The 24,578-nt window shown below is 52.9% G+C and overlaps 1 protein-coding gene across 4 annotated transcripts in view; it reads left to right on the top strand.

Moving 5' to 3' along the window:
* Positions 1-24,578, top strand: part of NF2 (neurofibromin 2) — a 47,288-nt gene that overhangs the window by 6,921 nt on the left and 15,789 nt on the right. For 3 of the 4 annotated variants that reach the window (XM_027905712.1, XM_027905710.1, XM_027905711.1), the window contains exons 2-13: positions 4,846-4,971; positions 5,930-6,052; positions 8,207-8,290; positions 12,759-12,827; positions 12,964-13,046; positions 13,683-13,758; positions 14,011-14,145; positions 16,051-16,125; positions 17,391-17,504; positions 19,900-20,022; positions 20,374-20,591; positions 21,605-21,710. In XM_027905712.1, coding sequence (XP_027761513.1) covers positions 4,846-4,971; positions 5,930-6,052; positions 8,207-8,290; positions 12,759-12,827; positions 12,964-13,046; positions 13,683-13,758; positions 14,011-14,145; positions 16,051-16,125; positions 17,391-17,504; positions 19,900-20,022; positions 20,374-20,591; positions 21,605-21,710 — 1,332 coding nt within the window. The remainder of the gene's footprint in view (positions 1-4,845; positions 4,972-5,929; positions 6,053-8,206; positions 8,291-12,758; positions 12,828-12,963; positions 13,047-13,682; positions 13,759-14,010; positions 14,146-16,050; positions 16,126-17,390; positions 17,505-19,899; positions 20,023-20,373; positions 20,592-21,604; positions 21,711-24,578) is intronic. The other variant, XM_027905713.1, reaches the window with a different exon arrangement.

The following is a 24,578-nucleotide window of genomic DNA, read 5'->3' as shown; positions in this document are numbered from 1 at the left end:
TTTTTGGCCTCCTCGGTGGTTAACAGAAATAGGTTTTAATTAAAAGCTCATTATCGAGTTGTCGTGTAGCATTAGTAAATAAAAATAACTTTTACAGCCCTGCCTTGTGACTCAGTAAGTGGCAATTGAAAGTATTTGACATCACTTTATTTAAAAAAAAAAAATGGACGGATATTGCATATTTGATTCCCTGTTTGCTCCAAATGGGCTTTAAATCTGAATAAATGGTTGTCTCTGGCACTCTGGTTATCATTCAGGTCCAGAAGGAGAAATAAATGTGTTCTGCAGTCCCAAAATCATCTCCATTTCAGTTGTAAACTGTTGTGGGTGGGTGGTTTGGTCATCTCCTGAGGGGGGTTTGGAACAGCTACAGCCTATCCATTCCCTGATTCCTGTGGGGGTTGAGGGATGCTCTGCTCAGCCTTCTGCCATCTCCATCCCTGGCTCAGTAAAGTGTCTCATCCTCTTGTTAAAACTTGATTCTAAATGGGAATAACATCCCTCAGTGCAAGCTGAGCACTTTTTTCCTGGGGCTTGGTCCCCTTTTCCCAGTGGTCCTTTCCCAGGTCCTTTCCCCTTTCTCAGGCTGTGGTGTCACCACAGCAGGGGCTCTGCACTCTCTCCTCCTCCCTAGCACAGAACTAACAATAAAATGATCTGCAAAGCCATTTTCTGCATTATTTAAGGATAAATTGGTGCAGTAAAATACTCTATAGCTGTGAGTCACTTCTGCAAGGTCATGCACTACCCTGGTCCTGTGTGGGGGTGTGGAGGGGCCGCTGTGCTGGGTTTCCCTGGGAAGCAGCATTCCCAGGCTGAGCTGGTGAGCCTGCCTTCGTGTCCCCTTGTTCCCAAGCCTGATCCCAGGGACAGCTGAAGCTCCAGTGGTTTGTGTTTGTGATGATGAGGAGGCGACATCTTCATCTGCCACCCCTGGACAGAGCCAGGTTCTGTCCCCTGGAGTTTGGGCACCCCCCAAGGAGAGTTTCTTGTGTGAGGAACCTCAATACCGAATGGTTAAACCCATCCCTTTGCTTTCCCCTTTTCCACACAGCTGGTGCAAATCCAATTTGACATCCTTGGTGGTAAAGCATCAGCCTGATGGTGTTTTGGGAATGGTGACCTCCTGCTCAACCCTCTCTGTGCAGAGAGGTTGCACCCTCTTGTTCCTTGCTGACCATTTTTAAGAGTCATGGAATATCCTGACTGGGAAGGGACCCCAAAGGACGATCCAGGGCGACTCCTGGCCCTGCACAGACACCCCAAAATCCCACCCTGTCCCTCAGAGCGTTGTCCAAACCCTCCTGCAGCTCTGGCAGCCTTGGGGCTGTGCCCACTGCCCTGGGGAGCCTGTTCAGTGCCAACCACCCTCTGGGGGAAGAACCTTTCCCTGAGATCCACCCTGAGCCTGCCCTGACACAGCTCCAGCCATTCCCTTGCTTTCCCTCCCTCCTTGTCACCCCGTGACAAGGGGATCAAACAACCCTCCTGCTCATTTTTGGAGCTGCTCTATCGACTCATGAGCTGAGGAGCAGTTGTGAAACTTGACAGGGAGGTTGTGCTCCCAGATAAATCTCCCAGTTGCCTGCGAGTTTGGGAATGACTCCTGGTGCAGGTTAATAAATAATGCAAACCCCGTTAATAGATGCCAAATGCGCCGTCTCTGCTGGAGAAAAAGATGATGCCAATAACCTGGCCTGGAAATGCTCTGTTCTAGCCACTGGCTGCAGAGTTTTTAAGTGTTTAGCGCTGTTAATTTAAAATGCTTCGCTGATAGATTGTAACCGCTCCGTGCTTGGTAAAGCACATAAATTCCAGCTCCGTGGAATAACAGCCTGTTTATAAAGCACCTCGGCCCCTGAATCCATCCAACCACTTCGGTGCTGTGATCCTGCCGATGGCAGAAGGAGCTGCAAATGCCAGGGGTGGTGCCTGCAGGGTGCTGGAACGGCACATCCTGCGGGTCACAGCGAGCTGATCGTGATGGAGCTTTTTGTTGGGAGACTGAGCTTTATAGCACCGTGCCACCCGCTCTGGCATATGGCTGAGAGGGGGGTTGTTTTTCTTCTGCTCTGAGCTTCTCAGTTTTGTTTTCAGGGGCTCATAATGGCTTGTAAAATCATCCTTGTGCTTCAGGTGTCACTTTAGTGCCGCCCGGGGAACGGTGTGACAGGCATAGGGTGGGATGGGAACTGCCAGCCCTCTCCGTCCCCTCATGCCTAGGGGGAGCTTTCTGGGGGATTTTACAACCCGAAGATGTGGCAGTTAATGATACAAAGCCTGTAAAATAGGGGTGAGGAGGGCTGGGGTCCCGAATGCCTGCGAGGCAGGTGGAGTTCAGCTGTCAGAGGATGCCACTTGAATGCAGATCGTTACTTTAAGTACCGAGGTGTGGAGGGAAATCGTGCCTGTTGGAAGAAAGGTTTCTACTGTTCATTGATATATTTAATGAAGGTAATTCAGCACAGTTGGGGAGGATCTGTGCAGTGTTATGGTTGGGGACTGGAGCATTGTGCAGGAATGTTAAATATATATTTCTGTCATCACATAAATGTGCGGTGACAAAGCGCTGGTGTAAAATGCAGCAGCAGAAGCCATCACTTAAAATACAGCCCCTTAAAGAGGGCTTGTAAAGTAGAGAAAGTGATTTTTTACGCAGGCAGACAATGATAGGACAGGGGGGAATGGTTTTAAACTAAAAGAGCAGAGATTTAGGTTGGGGTTTAGGAAGAAATTCAGCCGTGAGGCCCTGGCCCAGGTTGCCCAGAGAAGCTGTGGCTGCCCCTGGATCCCTGGAAGTGTCCAAGGCCAGGTTGGACGGGGCTTGGAGCAACCTGGGCTGGTGGAAGGTGTCCCTGCCCATGGCAGGGGGTGGCACTGGATAGGCTTTGAGGTCCCTCCCAACCCAAACCATTCCATGATTCCCATCACCAAACTAAAATTGCAAGGGGTGAAACCCACTCAGAGCTCCTGCTTTAACCCTCGCTGCTGGTCCTGGAAATAAACAGGTGCTTTGCTTTTCGGGAGGAAACCTTTGAGTCGTGCCAGATGGTGAGCAAGGTTTGGGTGCCTGGGGTGGTTCAATGAGGAGCCACAGCCAGTGGAAATCCCAATCCCATCCGTGGGGATGTTCAACACAGTGATCCTGTGGGGTGGGGAGGCAAGGCTGTGGTCCTGGGGAGGTTTGGTGCAGGCACTGAGCTCTGCGCTGAGGCAACGGGCTGAAATATGGTCTCAGAGAAGGAAAACCAGCCAATAACGCTTTATGCAAAGCAGTTTAGTGAAGAAATAGCCTTTTGCTGGCAGCCTGCTTTTTATGTGCCTGCAAAAACGCTACCAAATAGCTGTTTTAATGTGTCTCACTCTGTTTTGTCTGAAACCCTCGAATTAACCTCCCTCTTAAAACCACAGGCAGGGGAAGATCTTCGCAGTCTGAGCCATCCTGTGCCGAGCTGGAGCCCATCCCGGGGGCTGGAGGGCGGCGAGAGCTGTGAAATCAGGGGGTTATAATTCCAGCTCCGCCAAACTCGCTCCTCCCGGAGTGTTTGACCTCGAGGTGTTGACGGGCGCTCGATCTGAGCAGTCCGGGGGAGGTGTTTTTTCGGGAGGGCAAGCGTCGGCTCCCTTCTATTCCCGGCCTGTCAGCCCGTCTGTGGCTGTGGGAAGGGACAGAACAGCGCCAGAGCCGCTCACTGCAAGCCGGCAGCATGGCAATGAGCTCGGGCCGTGCCCACAAGGCGGCACTGGGGGACAGCGGCGGCGGCCCCGGCGCTGATATGGATGTGTGCGGGTGGCACCGGCGCTGATATGGATGTGTGCGGGTGGCACCGGCGCTGATACCGATGTGTGCGGGTGGCACCGGCGCTGATATCGAATGTGTGCGCGTGGCACCGGCGCTGAGTCGCAGCGACGGGAGGATGTGCCGAGATCCCTTCGCCCAAGGGCCTCAGAGTAATGGCCATGTGTCTCGGCCCAGCGATCGTTTCCACCCTGCAGATGGAAGAGCAAAGTGGCTTTGGCATATTAGATTCATCTGCTTTATGTCCCCCTTCACCTTCCTGCCTCCCGACGCCTTCTGTTTTTATGAGCCGACTTCGGCGGCAGCGCGGGTGCAGCTGCAGGATTGCTCGCAGGACACGGTGCCTGAGCAGGGCCAATTTTCTCCGCTCCTGAGCCACTTTTGTCACCAGCATTTTCAGCAGAAAATGCAGTTTGACTCTTATCAAAATATGCTGCGGGAGAACCGCTGACTTCAGTGGTAATTACGGGGTGTTTTGAGCTCTTTTTCCATCTTATCCGTGCAGGGTCGGTGGCTCTGCGCACACTCCCTGCCTGGATTGGGTCACTGCTGGTTTTTTGGGAGTGCATTCCACCCTTCTCTGAGCCCCTGTTGCTGATGGGGCCATAGGAAGAGACGTTAAAGCCACCAAGGGGCAGTTAAAAGGGGTTTTTTATTTCCTGCTGGCGACTGGCTGCTCCTACCAGGAACCTAAACATGTCAGGAACCTAAAGCTTGGCTCAACAGGAGCCTAAATGCACCCTTAGGTCCTCTGCTGAGTGTTAGTGGGTCGCCAGAGGAGCAAACAGGGGCTTTACAGTGTCTTTTTTTGGGGGGAAAGTGAGGAAATCACATCTCAGTTTCCTACTGAGGGAGGAGCTGGAGATCTGCAGATGAGATCAGATGGAAGGATGTAAGTGTGTTTTATTAGGATGTTTTCGTGTCTGTGCCAAGTGCCTTCTCCACGCTCTCAAAGACCTTGTGAGGTGAAGAAGGTGCAGTTGGTGGAGCAGAGCTGGAGTTCTGAAGTCCCTCTTTGTAACTGCTTCCTCTTGGCTCTCCTGCAGGTGAAGTGGAAGGGGAAGGACCTGTTTGACCTGGTGTGCAGGACTCTGGGGCTGCGGGAAACCTGGTTCTTCGGGCTCCAGTACACCATCAAGGACACCGTGGCCTGGCTCAAGATGGACAAGAAGGTTGGGACCAAAGTTCCTGGAATCCTGGAGTGGTTTGGGTTGGAGGAGACCTTAAAAATCAGCTTGTTCCTGCTCCCCTGCCACAGACAGGGATGACAGAGGAAAATGTGCTTTCCTCTCGTGCCTGAGGTGGTATCGAGGTGAACTGGGATAGAGTATTTAAATCTCATCCCTGTGGCAGCTGCAAGTCAGAAAAGCTGGCAGAGGTGTCCAGCCCAGCTCCCTGGGAGCTGTGAGGCCTCAGAGTGTGCACACTGAACCCCCCTTGAGGCATTCTGGGAGGTGGCCATGCTGGGGTGCTGCTCTTTGGGGTGACCTAAAAATCTCTGCTCCGTGCCCCTGAACACAAAACCTTTAGGGGAAAGGTGGAGTCGCTTCCTGGCTTGTTTTGTTGCTGAGATGTTCAAAGAGGAGGAAGAGCAGGGGGCAGAGGAGATGAGACCCAAATGTGTGAGTCTCAGGGGTGGGTCAGGGTGGTGGATGGGGTTCTGTTCAAAGCCAGAGGGTGTAACAGCACAACCAGGGAGGTCTGGGCGTCTCACCTCTCGTGCCAGGGTTTTAAACCAGTGTGAATCTGAACTGGGCAGTGCCAGCACAACAGAAAGGAGGTGAGAAACAGCACTGAAACAACTCAGTACAGGAAAACAAGGAGCAAGTCGGGTGGTGGCGTAGCAGGATCCAGGATTGCTCCACAGGCATCAGCAGAGGCAATGAGCACACAGCAGATCGGGATCAACCTTTCCTGTCTCATTCTTCATGCTGTTTGTTTCTGCCTTTTTTGTTCCCTTGCCTCGTTAGGAGTGTCAGAAATGTTTGTTTTCCTTTTTTAACTACAGCGTCTGAACTATTTAGGTCTGTTCTCGGTGTCTAAAAGTGTTTGACAAAAGATGTGTTGATCTGAGCAGAAGGGAGCCGGGTCTTGTCTTGAGGAAGCTGAAGTGGCTCTTGTATCCCACAGGTTCTGGATCACGATGTTCCAACAGAGGAGCCCAAAACCTTTCACTTCCTGGCCAAATTTTATCCTGAGAATGCAGAGGAGGAGCTGGTCCAGGAAATCACCCAGCACTTGTTCTTCCTGCAGGTAGGAGCTGTGGCAGTACAGTTTCCCAACCCGAGGGAGAAAGGGCCAGGATGAGAAGTGCCGGCAGGCTCCGGGGTCAGAGCTGGCCAGCAGAGTGTGCTCCTCATCCTTATGTTCACACCTCTGCAAAGGGACTTGTTTTCAACAGCAAAAACTTCCTAGAAGAGGTGAAGGATGGTTTGTCTGGATGAAGCAGTCAGAGCTGCCCAGACTCCCAGAGCTCCGAAGTGGCAGTCAGGAATGATGAGGTGATCTGGGACAGCCATGGGGGGTGGCTCAGGGACGTGGATCTGTCAGATGCCAGCTCTGCAGGTGTGGGATCAGCCGAGGGGTGGCAGCTGCCTCTGGACGTGCTGGCATGGCTGTGTGGAGCAGGGGGGGTTCATCCTGGAGAGCAGAGTGCAGCAAAGTTCACCTCCCCACAAAACAGCCTCAGGTAACTGGAGCAGAAGAAAATCCCAGCAGCTCAGCTGCTGCTGGAAAAACAGAGGAGAAGGGGAAACCTCCCAGACCCACCTGCCCCAGGAGCTCGTGCCCTTCTGTTGAGCACTGTGATGGCCACATCTCAGGGTTGTTGTTTGAGCTGGGTGTCCTGAGGAATCAGCTCAGCTGAGGATGCTGTGGCCGTGCTGGTAACGAGGAGCTGCTATCACAGGAGCTCTCTCTCAGAGACAGGATCAATTTTCTGACACAACATCCATTCTTTGACGCTTTTTTTCCTTTAAAGAGTTGTGTCAATCGTGGATAGAGGGAGTGGGGCGCTCCAAGTCAGAGCCCTGGGTGCTCACTGGGATGTTTCAGGTGCTCCATGGCTGTTAATTTGAAGATAAATTATCAAATTTAAAAAAAGAAACTAAATCTTATGTTTGTTACACAAAAGTAGAGGCAGCCTGGATTTGGAAGCTCTTGGGAATAGCGCTGTAGCCTGCAGGGTGCTCTGCCCTTTCCAAGTGAGCTCACCAGCTCCTCGCTCTCCTGGTGCTCCTCGCTTTTCCAATGTCCAGCTTTGTTTTCCAGAAGGATTCTAAATGCAAAGTATTCCTGCCAGTTTCCAAGCTCTGTCCCGTGCACTGGTGTCTCTGTAGGGCTGTTTCTACCTGCCTCATTTGCCAGGAGCTTTATCCACGACGAGGAAAAGCGCTGTTGGCATCTTCGGGAAGGAAAAGCAAGAGAGGAGAAGCAGCTCAAGCTGCATTTTCTGAATGCAGGCCGTGACTCTGCTGCTGGGATTTGTGTGCTGAGAGGAGCCTGGGCTCCTGTGAAGCACTTGGGAAACAGGAGCACACATAAGCTTGTAAACTCTCCTGGTTTTTATCTTGATGCAGCAGAATATCTGCTGTGATTATGTCGTACCCAACTTTGAGGACTCAAAGCACGTTATAAATTCAAATTGATGTTCCTGCATCTCTGACAATCCATTTAAGTCTCCCAGGAAATCGCCTGCCTTTTTTTTTCTTTTTTCTTTTTTTTTTTCCCCCCCTCCCCTTCCCTATCTTTAATCAGGAAAATTAAGTGTGCAAACCCAAAAAATATCGAACATGACAGGTTTAATTTTTTAATGCACGGCAGCCGGGGAGGCAAAGCCGTGGCTTTGGGGACCTGCACGTCGGCTCTCCCGGGAGTGTGGGCAGGGCTCTGCCTGCTGTTAAAAGCACTGCCACGGAGGTGACCCCCAGCTCTCCGTGCTGGGCTGGGATGGCAGGGAATTAGCCTGGAGCACAGGTGAGCTCTGACTCACAATGAGGGTGAATATCCCCGAGCCAGGCCTTGCTGTGCTCGGAGACTCGGCTGCTGTTCCGTTCAGCGGTGTCTGTGCATGTCCTGTCACTCCACACCTCGTGTCTTAAGAGGTTTTGTCGCTGTGTTTACACCCTAAATGGTTGCACCCCCTCCTTGCCTTTAGCAACAGGAGGGAGTTTCTGTCATTGCCCACATAGAAGCTGAGTTCTCCCCACCCTGGCTGAGGAAGGTGGTCTGTGAAAGCCTCTCCGAGCCGAGACACGCCGGGCCTGGACTGTAATTAGTGCTGGGGAGATTGTTAACTGTGTGCTTGACAGCTCGGGCTGAGACAAACTGCAGCCATCTGCTGTGACAGCCATGCTCTGCTCTGCTCCACTGACGTGTGTTTGCTGTCCTGTGCTGCTCTGTGTGCAGGTGAAGAAGCAGATTTTGGATGAGAAGATCTACTGCCCTCCTGAAGCTTCTGTCCTGCTGGCCTCCTACGCCGTCCAAGCCAAGGTAGGCACTGGGGGGTCCTCCCAGGGCCTCCTCGTGCTGGTGATGGCTGAGTGTTGATCCAGGTGCCTTGTGATGGACCTGCTTCCCCGGGAAGGGGAAGGCAGGGAAAGCTGTGAGAGCTTGGGAAGTGAGGGGGCTGCGCTAGCACTGCTGCCTTCACCGCACGGCTGGTCCTGGCTGCCTCCACACGTTGGATGGATTTTCACTTTCTCTTTCCAGGACTTTTTAGCAAGTGCTCAGCTCCTGAGCTGCAGAGCGTGCTGGAGTGTGGCTTAGTGCTGGAGCAGGAGAATTCCCCGAGCCTGAGCTTTTTTGGATCTCCTCCCTGCTTTTCTGTTGTAGCCGGAGGCGAGCCAGCCGTGGGACTCCCAGCTCCACTGCTGCCCCAGAATGCTTGTCATCATGATAACTGCTGTGTGTGAGTGCTCCAGCCTGCCACATCCACGTTATCACGGCGGGAAAGGGCTTTTCCTGGCTTCTCCCTCTGTCTTGGGTGTGATCTTGGGTGTTTGGCCTCACTCCACAGAGGGAGAAGTCAGTGTTCAGTGAGCCCCCCTTGTTCCTGAGCTGAATTCTGCTCTGAGCCCAGAGCTGGTGTGTTTTGCTGAGCATTTATTCCAGAGAACGCTTGTTTTCTAGTCTGGAGCGTGCAGGCTTGGACAGCTTGCAGCAGCCTGGGGCAGAGAGACTCCTGGGATGGAGGGAGCAGCCCAAGGTTCAGCAGCAGGGGCTGTAATTTATCCCTGTGTATGCACAGCATGTCCTGCTGCTCAATTAGCAGCTCTTGGAGCTCATCTCCAGTTTATGTGTGCAAGGATAACGTCCTGGGGAGAGCAGTGCCTGCAGTCTGAGCTCAGCCCAGCCACGCTATCGCTGGGGCTCGTGGTTGCTTCTGACTCTGGATGTCAGATTTTGGGAGGGGTTTGCCTCGCAGGACCTCAGGCAGGTGGCCCTGCTGGCTTGTCCTCAAGGAACTCAGAGCAGTTCAGGAGAAGCGGGTCTGTGGGACCACCTTTGTTGGCAGTGCAAGGGGGAGCTTTGGCCCCGTTACCTCAAGAGAGGGCCTGATCCAGGCTGATTTGTTCCCATAGAATCTTCCTCATCACCCTTCAGTCCACACTCATGGATTGAATAGAGCCTGAACAGAGCCCTGGGTGTCTGAATAGAACCCTGGGTGCCTGATCAGAGCCCTGGGTGTCTGAATAGAACCCTGAGTGTCTAAATAAAGCCCTGGGTGCCTGATCAGAGCCCTGGGTCTGTGCACTGGTGTTCTTTGATGATAAATGTCTGAACTTACTAGAAAAGGGTGTTTTCTCCTCACAGCCAGAATACTGATGAAACCATCAGTTCAAGAGGCTCATCAGCCAGGGAAGGACAAGTAGCTTTTCGAAGTGTTTCTGTTTGTGTGAAACATCCATCACTCTTATTAGAGTGCCTGAGTAAACACCTCCTTGGCGTTGTCTCCGCTGACCCGCCGAGCTGAGGATACGTCGGGCAGGACTTCTCCTGTTGCCAAAATGAATAAACCCTTGGGTAAATATTGAGCTCTGTGAGCCCTTGGCTGGGACAGCTCCTGCTCATGTGCTTGGGAACAGGCTGTGACTGGGGCCAGGACGGTTGTGCCGTCCCTGTTCTCCTCCTGCTGACACCGGACACACTCGGGCGTTGCGAAGAGTCAGCTGGAGTCGGAGCACTTCTGACCTTCATTCTGCACCCAGATGAGGAGAAGGTGGAAGAAGGATGACTTTTCTGCTCTGCACTAACAGGCTTTTCATCAGCTTTCTCCAGCCTGGGATTCCCTTTTCTGCTTTTGTTCCCAGCAAAGGAGAAAGCTGAAAGCACATCTTTGGTGCGGAAGCGGGAAGAAAGATGTTACAGGTCGTCTCCTTCCACTTAAACAGGATAATGATGTCCTTCCTGGCCAAGAGGAGCGGGCAGTGAGCGCAGTAATTTCACTAATAACGTGCTGATTTGCATGATTAGGGGCATAATAGCCTGACACAGTGGTGTGTGTGCATCCCACAGCCACTTACTGACAGCCAGGTGTTGGTCCATCCACACCGACCTGCAATAACAAAGGAAATGTGGGGGTCATAAAAATAAAAGCTTATTTATTTCTCCCTCATTGTGTTCATTTGGAGAATTACTATGTGCTTTCCCCCTCTGTTCAAACCACCCACACTGCTTTCAGAGGTTGGAGGTGGTTCAGGTTTTAAATAGCTGGGAAAGACGTGGGATCAGCTGAAAAAAAAAAAAAAATCGGGAACATCCAGGAGGTTCTTCTATTTTTTGCCCCTTAAATGGAGGTCACTGCCGTGCTGCAGCTCCCTCAGCGCTTCAAATCTTATAGCACCACAACAGGCTCTTTAATTATTATTATTTCCCCCCAAACCAAGCAATACTTGGCGTTGATTTGAAGCTGAGCATGGCTGTGTTTATGCAGGACAATCTAAGCCAGACGTAGGAATGTGGTAAAGGCAACTTCCATCCCTAACCATGAATATTAATCATATAGTTCCATTAACAGGAGCTGAAATTCCATGGCAGTTCGGAAGTAATGATTTAATTGAAAAGGTCTTTAGAAGTACGTTTGCCGAATCATTTGAGCCAACAGATTCTGCAATACTTAAGCCATTTGTTGATTTTTGACTTGTGAATAATTAATGCTCTCATCCAGACTCCCCTCTCAGTACAAATATTCCTTTGGGACACGGCAGCATTTTTCAGCACATGAAAAGTCGCATAATCCAGACTTAGTCTTGGATCTCCACGGTAGATCACAACAGAAAATAATCGCTTTAATCCTATTTGCCGTTATTTTCATCACCCAGAAATGATTTCCTTGCTGCCTGTCCAAGGTTATTGGAGTTGTTTCCTTTGCCAGTGCCACCTCTTTGGTGCTGTCCCCTTTTGATGGGGGTTCGAGGGATGTGCCCCTGCACCCTGAGGGGCTCCAGGCCCTTGGAAGGCGCAGAGTTGCTGCTGCTCAGCACCCTCCTGGCTGAAATCCGGGGTGGTTTTGTTCTATTAATTGAAGTCTGAGTCAGTGCTGGTTGTTGTTACATGTTCCCTTGGGTTCTGCATTGGCTCCAAATCAATATTTGTGACTTTAATCCCCACGTGTCGCCTCCCAAGCGGAGAGGTGGGATGTGTGTAGACTTTTGATGCCGAGCTCTGGTTTTGGTGTACGACGTGACGGTTCTGGCATCAAGAGGAGGATGGTATGAAAAGCTTCCCGACTTGTTACATGACCACCGTGTGCATCTTGCTCTTGGTTGGTGTTAAAAATTGTCACTGTTTGGCACTTCCTGGGCTGAGGTTCCTCAGAAAAGCAGGGAGGGAACGGCTGCCTCCCTTGCAAAGTGACTCGAGCCAACGCCGCCGTGTCTCGTGTAATTGGGGACTGTCACTGCAGAAGTCCTGTTTGCCAGGTGAATGGAAATCACAGCGCTCCTGTACGTGCCTCACATCCTTTGTTCCTCTTCTCTTAGACCTGCTGGGTTGTTTGAGCCGTTTTCTGGCTCTTTCCTGCCCTCTGAGGCCGTACAGGAGGTGAATTCATTTTCACAGGCACCGCAGGGACACGCGGCTCCTCAATCTGTTAATAAGCGGTTTTATTTCTCAGTCACTTTATATGCTGCTCAAAGAGATGGAAATCTAAACAAATACCAGTAATTACTGATGCACTTAGCAAATCTGAATTGGATTCCTCGACCCAGTTGAGCAGCAGACCCTCTGGCAGAAAAGCCACCACCTGCCTGAGAGGAGTCTGTCAAACTCCTCTAATTTTTTTGATACTTATTCATTAAGGTGATGAGGAGCGGCAGAGGAGCCACCATCTGCCTCATCTGAATCACTGCTATCCGTCAGGTTTTGGGGACAGGTCTTTGTCCACATCTTATTTCCTCGTTCCGCTGCCAGTGGGACTGCAAGGACCCCTCAGGTGTAGAGTCTTGCCCTGCGCTGGGGGAAGTGTTAATTAGGGTGTGGTAATGAGAGTAAAATAGACAGCCACCATCTCATCCAGCTGGTTGACTGATGGTGGACCTCAGCTGGTGGTGGTTGCCAGATGAAGTGGTGGGAAGTGGTGGAGTCACTGTCGCTGGGAGTGCTCAGAAAGCGAGCAGACCTGGCTCGTGGGGATGTGGTTTAGTGGTCATGGTGGGTTTCACTCAGAGGTTAGACTTGATCTTGGAGGACTTTTTCCATGGTTCTGTGATGGTGGGAGGTTTTGTTCTGCCTCCACTTGTGTTGCATGAGTAGAAGGAGACTGATCATTTCCATTAGCAGTGAAATGACAAAGAAAATCAGGTTATTAACTGTGTGGAGCAGCTCATGTTCTCTGCTCCTGAGGGGAGGTGTGAGCAGGCCGTGTTTGCTGCCTCCTGGGGTGGGTGTGTGAGGATGAGGAGTTGAATTTGCCTGGTTGTTAATGTGGGATGGGCACTGTGTCTGTGCTTCTTTCCAGTACGGTGATTACGACCCCAATGTGCACAAGAGAGGCTTCCTGGCACAAGAGGAATTGCTTCCAAAGCGGGTAAGGAGCTCAGAGGAGTCGGTGTCCAAGCTGCCTGGAGGTTGGACGTGGTGCTGGGACTTACCCTGGGGTTTTTCTGCCTTGCTGGCTAAGGGGCAGCAGTGTGAGCTGGTCTGTGTCTCCCCACACATCCCAGGTAATAAACCTGTACCAGATGACCCCGGAGATGTGGGAGGAAAGGATCACGGCCTGGTATGCGGAGCACCGGGGCAGAGCGAGGTGAGCCTGTGCTGCTGTGGGGGGGTCAGGGTCACAGCCCTCCCCTGAGGAGTCACTGGGCTTTGGGGAGCTTGGGCAGGCCCTGCCTGAGCTCTGCTGCCAGCAGCTTAATCCCAGCACTCCTCTGCTGCAGCCTCATGGAGGGCAAAAGGCTTTTCTTGGTGGCTCTGCTGTCCCTTGGTCACTGTCAGGGTCCTCCAGAGGAGTCAGGGATGATGCTCAGTAAGGGCTCACCTGCCTTGGGAGGCTTTTGGGGCCGGGAGAAGAAATGGGGATTCAGACTCCCGATTGCTGCCTCGGGTGGCAAAATGCTCCTTTTGGGGGATAAACTTAAAGTCAGATGGATCTCCAACAGGAGCCTCACAGCCAGGGGTTTCCTATTTATGCTGAAGGAACTGGGAGGCGGACAAAGCCAGGCTTGGAGTGCTGCATCTCACAGCCAGTAAGATGCTGGCAACTGCAGAGTGGGATTTGCTGTCGGACTTTATTGATCTTGCCAGCAAAGACAGGATTGACCTGTGTGATAGAGACAGTCCAGGCTTTAAAGCCTGGTGAGTGCTTAGGATGAGCAGGAGCAGCCAGGTCCCTGTCTGATCCTCCCAAACACTGTAACACTGAGCTGCTCCTGCCTGGCAGAGATGAAGCTGAGATGGAGTATCTGAAGATCGCTCAGGATCTGGAGATGTACGGCGTGAACTACTTCGCAATCAGGGTGAGTGAAGCCATGTTTTCCTGCTGGGGTAGCTCTTGTGTTGGTCTCCACATCTCCAGTTGAGGGTAGGGAGCCCTGGGGAGCCAGGAGGGCCGGGAGGTGGCTGTGGCACACTGGGGAGCCCCAGCTCTGCTCTCCTGGCAGCAGGTGCTGGGTCACCGCTTGGGGCTGGCTGCTGGAGATAACAGCGATTCATGGCTCGCCCTCTCAGTGGGGTAAAAGGCATTTCAGCTCTTTTCTTTCCTCCTGTAGAATAAAAAGGGCACAGAACTGCTCCTTGGAGTCGATGCCTTGGGGCTTCACATTTATGACCCAGACAACAGGTTGACCCCTAAAATCTCCTTCCCGTGGAACGAGATCCGGAATATCTCGTACAGCGACAAAGAGGTATGGATGTGTCTCCTCTGCTCCCTGAGAGCAGCAAGAGCACAATTGGGATTTAAAATGATTTCTCTTGGCTTCTCTGTGGCTTGCTCTCAGCAGCTTAGCTGAGGGCAGCTCAGCTGCTCCAGTGGAAACCTTAATTCCAAGCCTTCCTGAAGCCTTGCAGAAGTGGGCGTGCGAGGGGTCACCTGGGAGCTGTTCTCCTCTTTGCTTCCAGAGGATGTTCCAACCCTCCATGTAATCTTTTCGAAAACCCCAAATTGCTGTTGATGTGCTTAGCCCAAATATCAGAGTTCAGAAGTTAAAGCCTCTGCTTTACTGAATATATTACAGTATTTATTGCTGTGGATATACTCTGTATTATGGGATACAGGGAGATGTATTCCTGGGGAGAAGAGCTCTTGCCATCTCATTACATCATCTGGAGTCTCAGGCTGTTGGGCTTGGCATAGCAGCTGGAATCTTTTTAGGAAGTTGAGTAATTTAAGCCCTGAGTCTAAATATGGGTCTTTGGAACTGTTGGCCCCCAAAGCCAGCGGAGAACAGCGGTGGAATTGGCTGTGGAGGGGGGGACTGAGCAGCTCCATTTTCAGTCTGAGGGAACTGCTCAAAGAAAGCAGCTGCCTTCATGGTACGGAAGAGAATTAACTTCTTAATTAAAAATGGTTTTCTAATCTAAACACGATATCGATCGGGGGAGCAGCTAAAGGTTTCTCATCAGCTGCGTTTATTGCGTGTCTTGTGAAGTTTTATAAGCACTAAAGCTGTGCTGGAATTCTCCTCACTCGCTTTACTCCTTAAAGAGCTTCACGACTCCACAAACAGCCCAGCACTGAGTGACTTCCAAAGCTTCCCTGCCTGGGAGGTCTCCAAAATCCAGGGGCTGACCCTTCCACAGCCAGGCCCTGTTGCAAGGCTGTAACGGAGCTTCCTCTGGGGATAAAAGGATGGATCCTTTCCATCAGCTCAGTCATCTGGGTAATCAGATGGCTGTGACAGCAAACAGGGCTAAGAATGACAGCTCTGGGCAGCACAGAGGGGTTTATCCCTCCTCACAGAGACTGACTGTTCATGTGGAGCTGAAGTTCCTCTCCTGCCTTCTTTCTGCTGCTGCTCCAAGTGACTGGTTCTGCCAGAGCCCGAATCCAGGGGCATCCATGCACGTCTGTCTGCCTGGGTGAAAACCCTAAAGGGTTGGCTCTTAAACTGACAAAGACAGGCAGTGCCAGGCTTTTTTTAAAAGGGCTTCCTGCCCTTTTAACTGCCTGGAAGGAGGGTGGAGATGGGAGGGTCGGGCTCCTCTCCCAGGGGAAAAGTGACAGGATGAGATCAAACATCTTCAGGCTGCACCAGGGGAGATTTAGGTTGGATATTAGGGAAAACTACTTCACTGTGAGACTGGTCAGGTGGCGGAGTCACCATCCCTGGAAGTGTTCAGAAAACCTGTGGATGGGGCACTTGAGGATATGGTTTAATGGTGGTGGTGTTTGACAGGTGGATTTGATGATCTTAAAGGTCTTTTTCGTCCTTAACAGCTCAGTGAATCCCCCGGGCAGCTGAGCTGCTTCTTCCTCCCTTGGGAAGTGTCCCGAGTTCCCGCTGGGGGTTCTCCCAGGAGAGCAGCACCCTGCCCTGTGTCCCTGCCCCCCTCTGCAAGGTGCCCTGCAGATGCCACGGGCTCCCGTGGCTGCCACGTTTTGCCAGGTGGAGGAACAGTTGTCTCCTTGGCTGCTTCTGCTGCGAGTCCTCCCGCCTGGCTGGGAGCCACGGGGACGGCTCTGAGCCGTGCGTGTCTGACCCTGCTGGCCTCCTCTGAGCCAGAGCTCTCAGGAAGAATTTTATAGCTGCCTTTTTATTAAATGCACCGCTCTCTGATAACTCTCTCCCTCTTTATTTTTTCCCTTTCAGTTTACGATTAAGCCATTGGACAAAAAGATTGATGTTTTTAAGTTCAATTCATCAAAGCTGCGTGTGAATAAGCTGGTAAGTGTGCAGACAGTCACTTTTACTGCCTGCAGCACTGGGCTCTGCATAGAGCGTGAGACAACGAGCTTTTGGGGCTTTTCCTTCGAGAGGGAGCTGCTGGAGCTGAGGTAGGGTATAGCAGTTACTGCTCCCTCTAGGAAAGAAGGGTGAGGCTCAAGTCAAGCTCCTTCACAGAACCTTCCCCCTACCCTGTTCAAGGATGGAGGGGGCTACTTTGGGATCAGCGTCCATGCTGGAGACCAGCTTTGGCTGCTGTTCTGGGTGTGGATCCGTTAAGTCCCCCAGGGATCTTTGCTGTCCTGCTTGTAAGTTGTCCTGGGCTTCACGTGGGGCTTCCTCCCAGAGGCCTCATCAGGTTCACTGTGCTGAAATTCCTTTCCAGAGAATTCATTTGAGGCTTGTGAAATGTCATTTGTCACTTGGGTTGTGGTTGCCCCTGGATCCCTGGAAGTGTCCAAGGCCAGGTTGGACAGGGCTTGGAGCAACCTGGGCTGGTGGAAGGTGTCCCTGCCTGTGGCAGGAGAGTGGAATGGGAGATGATATTTAAGGTCCCTTCCAACCCAAACCGTTTTAGGATTCTATGAAATGGAAGAAGGGTGTGTGAATCAGTCCTTTAGAAAAGAATCTGAGTTTAGAGCTCTATTTTTATTGCCAAAATAAGCTTTTACTCCTCTGCATACCCACCCTGTGCCAACCCTCCTCTGGCACTGCCACCTCCCTTGTCCTTACCAGAGGGAACTTACACTGGTGCTCAGAACCCCTCAGCAAAGGCATCTGAAGATGTCCAAGGAAGTTTTTGATAAGCCTTCTGTTTTTCCAAGATGAAAAGTGGTTTTCCTCCTTTTAATTTGTTTTTTAATCTCAGTGCTTTCAATGTGCAGCTGGGAGGAGGCACAAGTTCATCTTGAACCTAAAGAAGGGGCTTAGTGAGAACCAGGCAGAGCTGGAGAAGTTCTTATTTCATTACTTGGCCTCTTGCCTTTTTAGGGTGGGTATAAAACACGCCAGAGCTGTGCTGTGCTGGAGGCACAAAAAATTGGTCTCTGCAGAGAGTTGCTGCCCAGGAGCTGGTGTTTGGTGTGGGACTTGGCTCCCTGCCCCTCCTGAGAGCTCGCAGTGGTTTGGGAGCAGTGGGTGGAAGCACTAACAAGCACCAAATCAAAGCAATTCTGGTGTTCCTGTGTGTCAAGAATACAAACCACCTCCTCGCCATCACGTGTGTACAGCTGTTTCTCTCCGCTCTTCACCCCTGACTGGAACAGATCCTTCAGCTGTGCATTGGCAACCACGACCTCTTCATGAGGAGGAGGAAGGCAGACTCTCTGGAGGTCCAGCAGATGAAAGCACAGGCCAGGGAGGAGAAGGCCAGGAAGCAGGTGAGCCACATCTCCCATAACGAGCGAGCCAAAATCAGGAATGCAAATGAACCACATCAAAGCAGCTTCCAGGGAAGGTCCAGCTGAACCTTTCTCCCAGCTCAGCAGTCATTCTCAACTTGCCTCTGCAGGTTGATGGCCCCCTGAGTCCATCCCCTAACCTGGGACCAAAACCGGCAGGGAGAAGCTGCTCTGGGTGTCTTACAGCTGTTTTCCTGCCGGAAAAAACTTGGAGCAGGGGGCTGTGAGGGGGAGCTGAGCTCTTTGCCTCGCTCATTCCCTAATTGCAGGGTGATGGAATGCACGCCCCGTGCCGGGCTGTGCAGCCTGCATGTTAATTCAGGGCCGGGCTCCTCTCGGAGCCGCGGGTCGCGGCGGAGGCAGCGGCGTGTGGCCGGCGAGCAGAGATCAGCAAATTGAATTGTATGAATCATTGTTTTCTGCTCGTGGACCTTTTCTACTCACTGAAACCCACACAGCTAATCTGGGCGCTGGTGCTCGGAATATAAATGGCCCTTTAGGCAGCGAAGCCAATAACACGGGAGCAGGAGAAGCCGGAGCAGGAGAAACCAGCAGGGTCTGGTGCTCACAGGGCTGATGCAGTGTTGGGTGTGAGCACAGAGGTGGTTGTGTGGTGTTGAGGTGCTCAGCTGGCCTGGAGATGGGATGTGCCTTGTCCTTCAGGCACCTCCTAAAGCAGTTCTCCCTCCTGTAGCTTGTGGGGTGGCAGGAGGGGACAGGAGGTGAGTCCCAACAAGGTAACCTGGCCAGCTCCTCGGGGGAGGGGGAGCTTCTTGCTTGCCACAGGGATTCCCTCTGGTCAGTGAGAACTTGGCTTTATAGAATCATTCGGGTTGGAAAAACCCTCTAAGGTCACTAAGTCGGACCATTAGTGGTGGAGTCACCATCCCTGACAGTGTTCAGAGATGGATGTGCCACCTGGGGTTTTGTGGGCACACAGTGGTTCTGGGTAATGGTTGGACTTGATCTTATGGGGCTTTTCCAATTTTAATGATTCCAAGAGTCTTTGGGTTTTCCAGTCTTGTGAGTTTTTGGTGTATTTGGGTAACTGCAGCACGACCTGAGATCCTGTGCTTATCTGGGCTCCTGGGAGAGTTGGGGAAGCAGCAACTTAACACTTAACATGAGCTCCCAGACCCAGAGCACTTGGGCTCCGTGGAAAAGTCAGGCTCCTGCTGGAGCTGGCTGCCCCCTCTCCTGAGCCAGCCACCATCTCCCATCTCCCCTGCTTCCTCCTCCCTCCCACAGTTGCGAACTGGCTCCAGATAATCCTTTTATACCAGGAATTCTTGTTAATGGAAGTCCCGAGCGGGACACAGATTATAATGATAATTAACGAGGAGAACCATTAATGGAGGGAAGCAGAACGGCTGGAGCAGTGGGCGTCCCACTCTCAGGGCTCAGCTGGGCTCCAAGGAGCAGAGAAATGTGGTTTGTCACACCTCCTTCCCTTATTAAACCCAGCAGGTCTCCTGTCCTGGCTGCGGTGTGGATATTTATAATGCCCGTCCCTGTGGGATCGGAGGGATTAAACTCGGCGTGTTAATGAGCTCGATGGCTCCCTTGGGTGCTGGGCTGGTGCAGGGGCAGTGCTTGGGCACAGCAGCACTTCTGGGAAGAGCTGGCAGACTCTTGTGGCTTGGATCTTCCCCTCGTGGAGGAGAGCTGCTGATTCCTGGAAGCTGAGCTGGAGGGAGAGGGTTTATCGTGTCCGGGGGTGCTGTCCCTCTGTGTGACCTCCCTCTGAAGGAGTGGAAGGGAAGTTTCCAGCGTGCTGGGTTAGATGGCTGAGCAGAAGGTCCTTCAGCCTGCCCTGTGCTGGATGTGTGGAAGATGCCCTCAGACTGCCCTTAAAATCCAGTCGCTTCTCCTGCTTCGGGCAAACCCAAACCCTTGAGCCCAGCCCTGCAGCGAGAAACTCCAGACACATCTTGGACCCCCTCTGTCCAGGTCTGCCCTGGGACTTGGCACAGGACACTGTCAGGGGACATCGTCACCTGCAAGGTGTGGGTGACAGCCTGGTCAGAGGATGGAAATTGTGTCCAGGATGGCATTTCTCAGGGGAGCAGGGGGCATCAAACAGCCTGCCCAGGGCGGTGGTGGAATCACTATCCCTGGAAATGTTCAGAAAATATGTGGATGTGGCATTTGGGGATGTGGTGGCCTTGGCTGTGCTCGAGGAGTGGTTTGATTCCATGATTCTATTCCATGGGTCAGGTCACCCCAACCCAGGGACATGCTCCATGTCCACATGCAGAGAGGAGGCAGCAGCACAGCCCTGTGCTCCTTCTCCCACCTGTGACCCTTCCTCATCCATGGAAAGCCTTCCTAACGTGTGTTCTTCTCCTCCCTTTCCCCAATCCCTTTTTCCCAGATGGAAAGGCAGCGCCTGGCACGGGAGAAGCAAATGAGAGAAGAGGCTGAGAGGACCAGGGATGAGCTGGAGAGGAGGCTGATGCAGTTAAAGGAGGAGGCAACAATGGCCAACGAGGCTCTGGTAGGTCCCTGGGAGGCTGTTTCCCGAGGCACTGCAGCTGCTCCTCACTCTTTCCACTGTGGAAGTGTTTTTGGAAGTGCACTGTGACCGTGGCTGCTCCCAAACTGCTGCCAGTGCACAGTGAGCAGGAGGCTGGATGGAGCCATTCCATCCTGCTGGGCTGCTTGGGAGGAGCACAAAGAGGATGATTTGGGTCAGAGCCTGGCCACATGCAGGCCCTGGCAGCAGCTTTCCTGGAAGGGAGGGATTCTATGGACTATGTCGGCAGCTCCCAGCCCTGCCTGGGGGGCTGTGAACACATTTGGGGAGACGTGGAGTGCAATAAGAGCCTCGATGTGCCTGCATTGCCAGATGAGGTCCGAGGAGACAGCAGACCTGCTGGCAGAGAAGGCCCAGATCACGGAGGAGGAGGCCAAGCTCCTGGCCCAGAAGGCGGCGGAGGCCGAGCAGGAGATGCAGCGGATCAAAGCCACGGCCATCCGGACCGAGGAGGAGAAGCGGCTGATGGAGCAGAAGGTGCTGGAGGCTGAGATGTTGGCTCTGAAAATGGCCGAGGAGTCGGAGAGGAGGTCAGAGGGTACAACCTTCCAGCTGCCTCTGCTTGGCTTCCCACCCCCTTCTGCCTTTGCTGGGAGGGGCTCCTGCCTGCAGTTATCCCTGCGATGGGAGGGGCTCCTGCCTGCAGTTATCCCTGCGATGGGAGGGGCTCCTGCCTGCAGATATCCCTGCGATGGGAGGGGCTCCTGCCTGCAGTTATCCCTCTGACAATGTGCAGGGAGCCCTCGGCCTCCCACACAGCAAACAGCTCTGTGGCCCAGCTGATTCCCCTCTCCAAAAGCCACCTCTGCTTTTGGGTGCTTTCTGCAACCCCCTCCCACCCCACATTCCCCAAAGTCTTTGACACTGTTAATGGCACCTGGGGTTTGTTTTTCCCCTGGATGGTAGATCCTTATTCTCTCTTTATTCCCCCTTTCCAGCCCTGAGCTCTGTTCCAGGTTAGCCTTGAGCTCTCCCCAGCTCCTGGAGTCTTTGCTCCCTGTTAAAAGCTGAGCCCAGGTCCCAGGGTGCATTTGGTAGTGAGCAAGTAAAAGATCAGTCTTGTTTCCTTCCAACTGATTACTCCTTTCCCTGTGAGAGCCCTTCTGCTTGGATGGGCACTGCCCTTTTCCTTCTCTTCCTGCCTTGGTCTCTGTCGTGTGAAGTCTCCACTCAAATCTCAGTCCAGCAGAGAAAACGGCCTTCCCTCCTTTCGCTTTCTTGTTCTGGGGGTCCTCAGGCCTCGAGGGTAAATACTGGCTCTAGAATTGCTGTCTTAGCACCCTTCCCAGCCCTCAGCCTCTCACTGATGCTCACACGGAGCCTGTTTCGGAGCTGCCTTTCCATGGCCTGGATTTGGGAGCTAATCAATGTCCCACAAGGCAGAGGATCTGCCATTTCCCCGCCTCGAGTTGTTTCTTTGTTCAGGTCTTGCTGCGGGACAAATCCCAGCCAATTCCACACCTCCACTGGGATCCTACTTCTCCATCTGCTTGGTCCTCTCAGCCCCAGTGTGATATTTGTTGTTTGCTGCCTGTCTTTGCAGGGCAAAGGAGGCTGATCAGCTCAAACAGGACCTCCAGGAGGCTCGTGAGTCGGAGCGGAGAGCGAAGCAGAAGCTCCTGGAGATCACCAGCAAGTCATCCTACACAGTAAGAGAGATCTGGATTGTATTCCCCAATTCCCAGCCCCTAAATGTGCCCTCCTCCATAGCCTGGAGGCTGTGGAATTCTCCAGAGATCCATCTCCAGATCTAAGGATTCTCCATCCCATCCGTGGAGGGGCTGAGCTGTCTCACTGCTGCTCAGAAACCCTGAGCAGTCCTTGCCCTTTTCATCCCAGCACCTCACCCAGCACATCTCTTTGCTCTTTTTTCATTTCCCACCCACCTCTTGCTGCAAGAGCAAAGGAGCTGCTGCTGAAATTAAAGCAGCAAATTTTAAACCAATTTAACAGCCGTGTCAGAGCTGTGCTTTGCCAGCACGTGTGGAGAGCACCAGCTCAGCACTAGCCTTTAAAATAGGGTTAAGTATGTCCTTAGTCTTGTTAGGTGAGATAAACATTGTTCAGAGCCTGCTAAATTCATTCTTTGGGCATGAACTGGACCTTTATGTGCTGGGCAAAAACTTCCTTGAAGAGAGATTATTCCATAATTGCCCATTAAGAGGATTTCACACCTTCCTCCAAAGCATCTGGTCCCGGTTCCTGCCGGGGCCAAAACGCCAGACTAAGTGACCATTGTTCTGATCTGTCTGGCAGTTCCTTTCCTCTGCTTCCCTGATTGTAGCTGCAGACCCCATCAGGCACCCCCTCCCTGCAGCTCACACCTGCCAGAGCTGCTGCCTGGCTGGCTTGGGGAAAGGGAATTGCTCGGCCTCATCAGGGACAGGCTCTGCAGACGGACGTGGGAGTTACGGACCTGCCAGCACTGAGGTTTGGGGCTGTACCTGCAGGCTCCTCCCCCCTGCCCTGGAAGTTTTAGGGGAGCAGATTGGAGAGGGATTGAGATGAAGCAACTTTTCATCCCAGTTCTCTGGAGTTCCCTGCAGGAATATTTGGAGCTGGTAAAAATAACGGTGGTGGGAAATAATCAGGTGCTCTCAGCTATGGGACACTCACTCCAGTGAGTGCTGGGTAAAGCCCAGCTCTGGAGTGCTCCATATTGAACGATTCACTGGGAATCTGGGAGGCACCAGCTCTTTAATTCTGGGTTTAACTTTGCACAGGGAGGGGTGTCCTCCCTGGAATTGGGCTGTGTGGCTGCACCAACCCAGCATGGAGTTTGGGCAGCTCTTACACATCCACGTTCCCTGGTGTTGCCATGTCCATCCCTAGTCAGACCAGTCAGCCCCTGCCGAAATCCCGGTGCTGGGGAGCAGCTGGGTGGCTCTGTTCCTGCCTCTGTTCCTGCCTCATTAGTGGGAGTGTTGTGGGATTGCTTGGAACTCAGCTCCACCCCTCCAGCTGCATCTGCCTGGAGGCAGCTCACGCAGAACTGTGGCTTCCAGACACATGGGGCTGTGTCCTCTCCCTTCCCTAAAGAACCTTGGCCTTCCAGACACGGCTGCCAGGGCCAGCAGGGAAGGGACAGGGTTTTTTCTCTCCCCATGTGGGTGTCAGGGTCCCCTTGTGCAGCTCTGCTCCTCCTGCCCCTCTCCCCGTGCCGTGGTTGCTCAGACTCCATGCCTGTTGTTTTCCAAGGTCAGGAGGAGGCAGATGTGACCAGCACGTCCTTATCCAGGTAACAACACCTTGCTGGGCTCTTCCATCCCGTGTTACACCTCCCTGGATTGGGGTGAGCCTCCTCCCCTGCCAGAACATGGAGGGAACTCGTTTTGAAGGCTGTTTTTGGGAAGTTGTGTCCCTCGGGTAAATGGCAGCTCTGTCACACGGTGCAGGATTCCAGCTCCTCCATCCCTTAAAGAGGGTGTAACGTTGGGCTTGTTCTTTTCCATGATCCCAGACTTCTGCTGGGTCGTCCCCTGGCACTGGGAGCTAAGCAGGACTTCCCTTGGGGAAACAAGAGCAGGAGAGGAAGGAGAAAGTGGATGGATGTAGAACCATTTGGGTTGGAAAAGACCCTTAAGGGATCGAGTCCATCCATTTACTGTGCTGTAGCAAAGGCAAGAAGCAGTTGAATATATATTTATTAACTTTCCAGTCTCCAGCCCTGGTTCTTTAAAGCTTGTTTCAGTGTCTTTTTAGTCCTTGGAGGCCAGGCTGCTTTTATGATGTCACTGGGGGGTGATGCATGAGAAGTAAGACGGGGAGCTGAGTCTCAGGCCATCAGGGCTTGGAGAACAATTCATTCCTGACGGACTTGGCGGTGGCTCTTGGGCTCCTTCACTGCCCTTCAGGTGCCACTCCTGGCCAGAGGAAGGCAGTCATCCCTCTTCTGATCCCCTGGGAGCTGTGAGTGGCTGTTCTGGGCTTTCCCAAACTCTGGAGCAGTGCAGTGGCAGCAACAGGAGGAGCTCTCCCTGCGGGCGAAACCTCCTGCCTCGCTGTGTGCCTCCCCCGTATCCACTGCCTCGCTCTGTATTCCAGAGGGAGCAGAGGGATGACCGCTGTCAGCACGGTGCTTGCCTCTATTAACAGCAGGAAATTGCTGTAATGCAGTAACAGGGTTATGCAGTTTGTTCCAGGTGAGGAAACACATACGGGAAAGGATCCGTGTCCCCTTTATCACCCCAGGGCTCCTTGGATTAAAAATCCCTGGCACCTGCTGCAAGGCCTGCCCAGGGGAACTGCAGATGGCAGGGAATGTGCAGCAGGGACCTGCCCCTCTGCCCCCTCAGCTGAGACCCCCCTGCAGAGCTGCCCCAGCCCTGGGGAACAGCACAGGGAGGACGTGGAGCTGCTGGAGAGAGTCCAGAGGAGGCCACGGAGATGCTGCCAGGGCTGGAGCCCCTCTGCTCTGGAGCCAGGCTGGGACAGCTGGGGGGGTTCCCCTGGAGAAGAGAAGGCTCCAGGGAGACCTGAGAGCCCCTTGCAGGGCCTAAAGGGGCTCCAGGAGAGCT

The sequence above is a fragment of the Empidonax traillii genome, unplaced genomic scaffold (assembly GCF_003031625.1).
Source record: "Empidonax traillii isolate 1590-97213 ecotype Southwest subspecies unplaced genomic scaffold, ASM303162v1 scaffold1197:size200652, whole genome shotgun sequence".
Taxonomy (NCBI): domain Eukaryota; kingdom Metazoa; phylum Chordata; class Aves; order Passeriformes; family Tyrannidae; genus Empidonax; species Empidonax traillii.
Note: the sequence above shows the minus strand (reverse complement) of the source record. Positions and strands in the feature narration are given on the sequence as shown.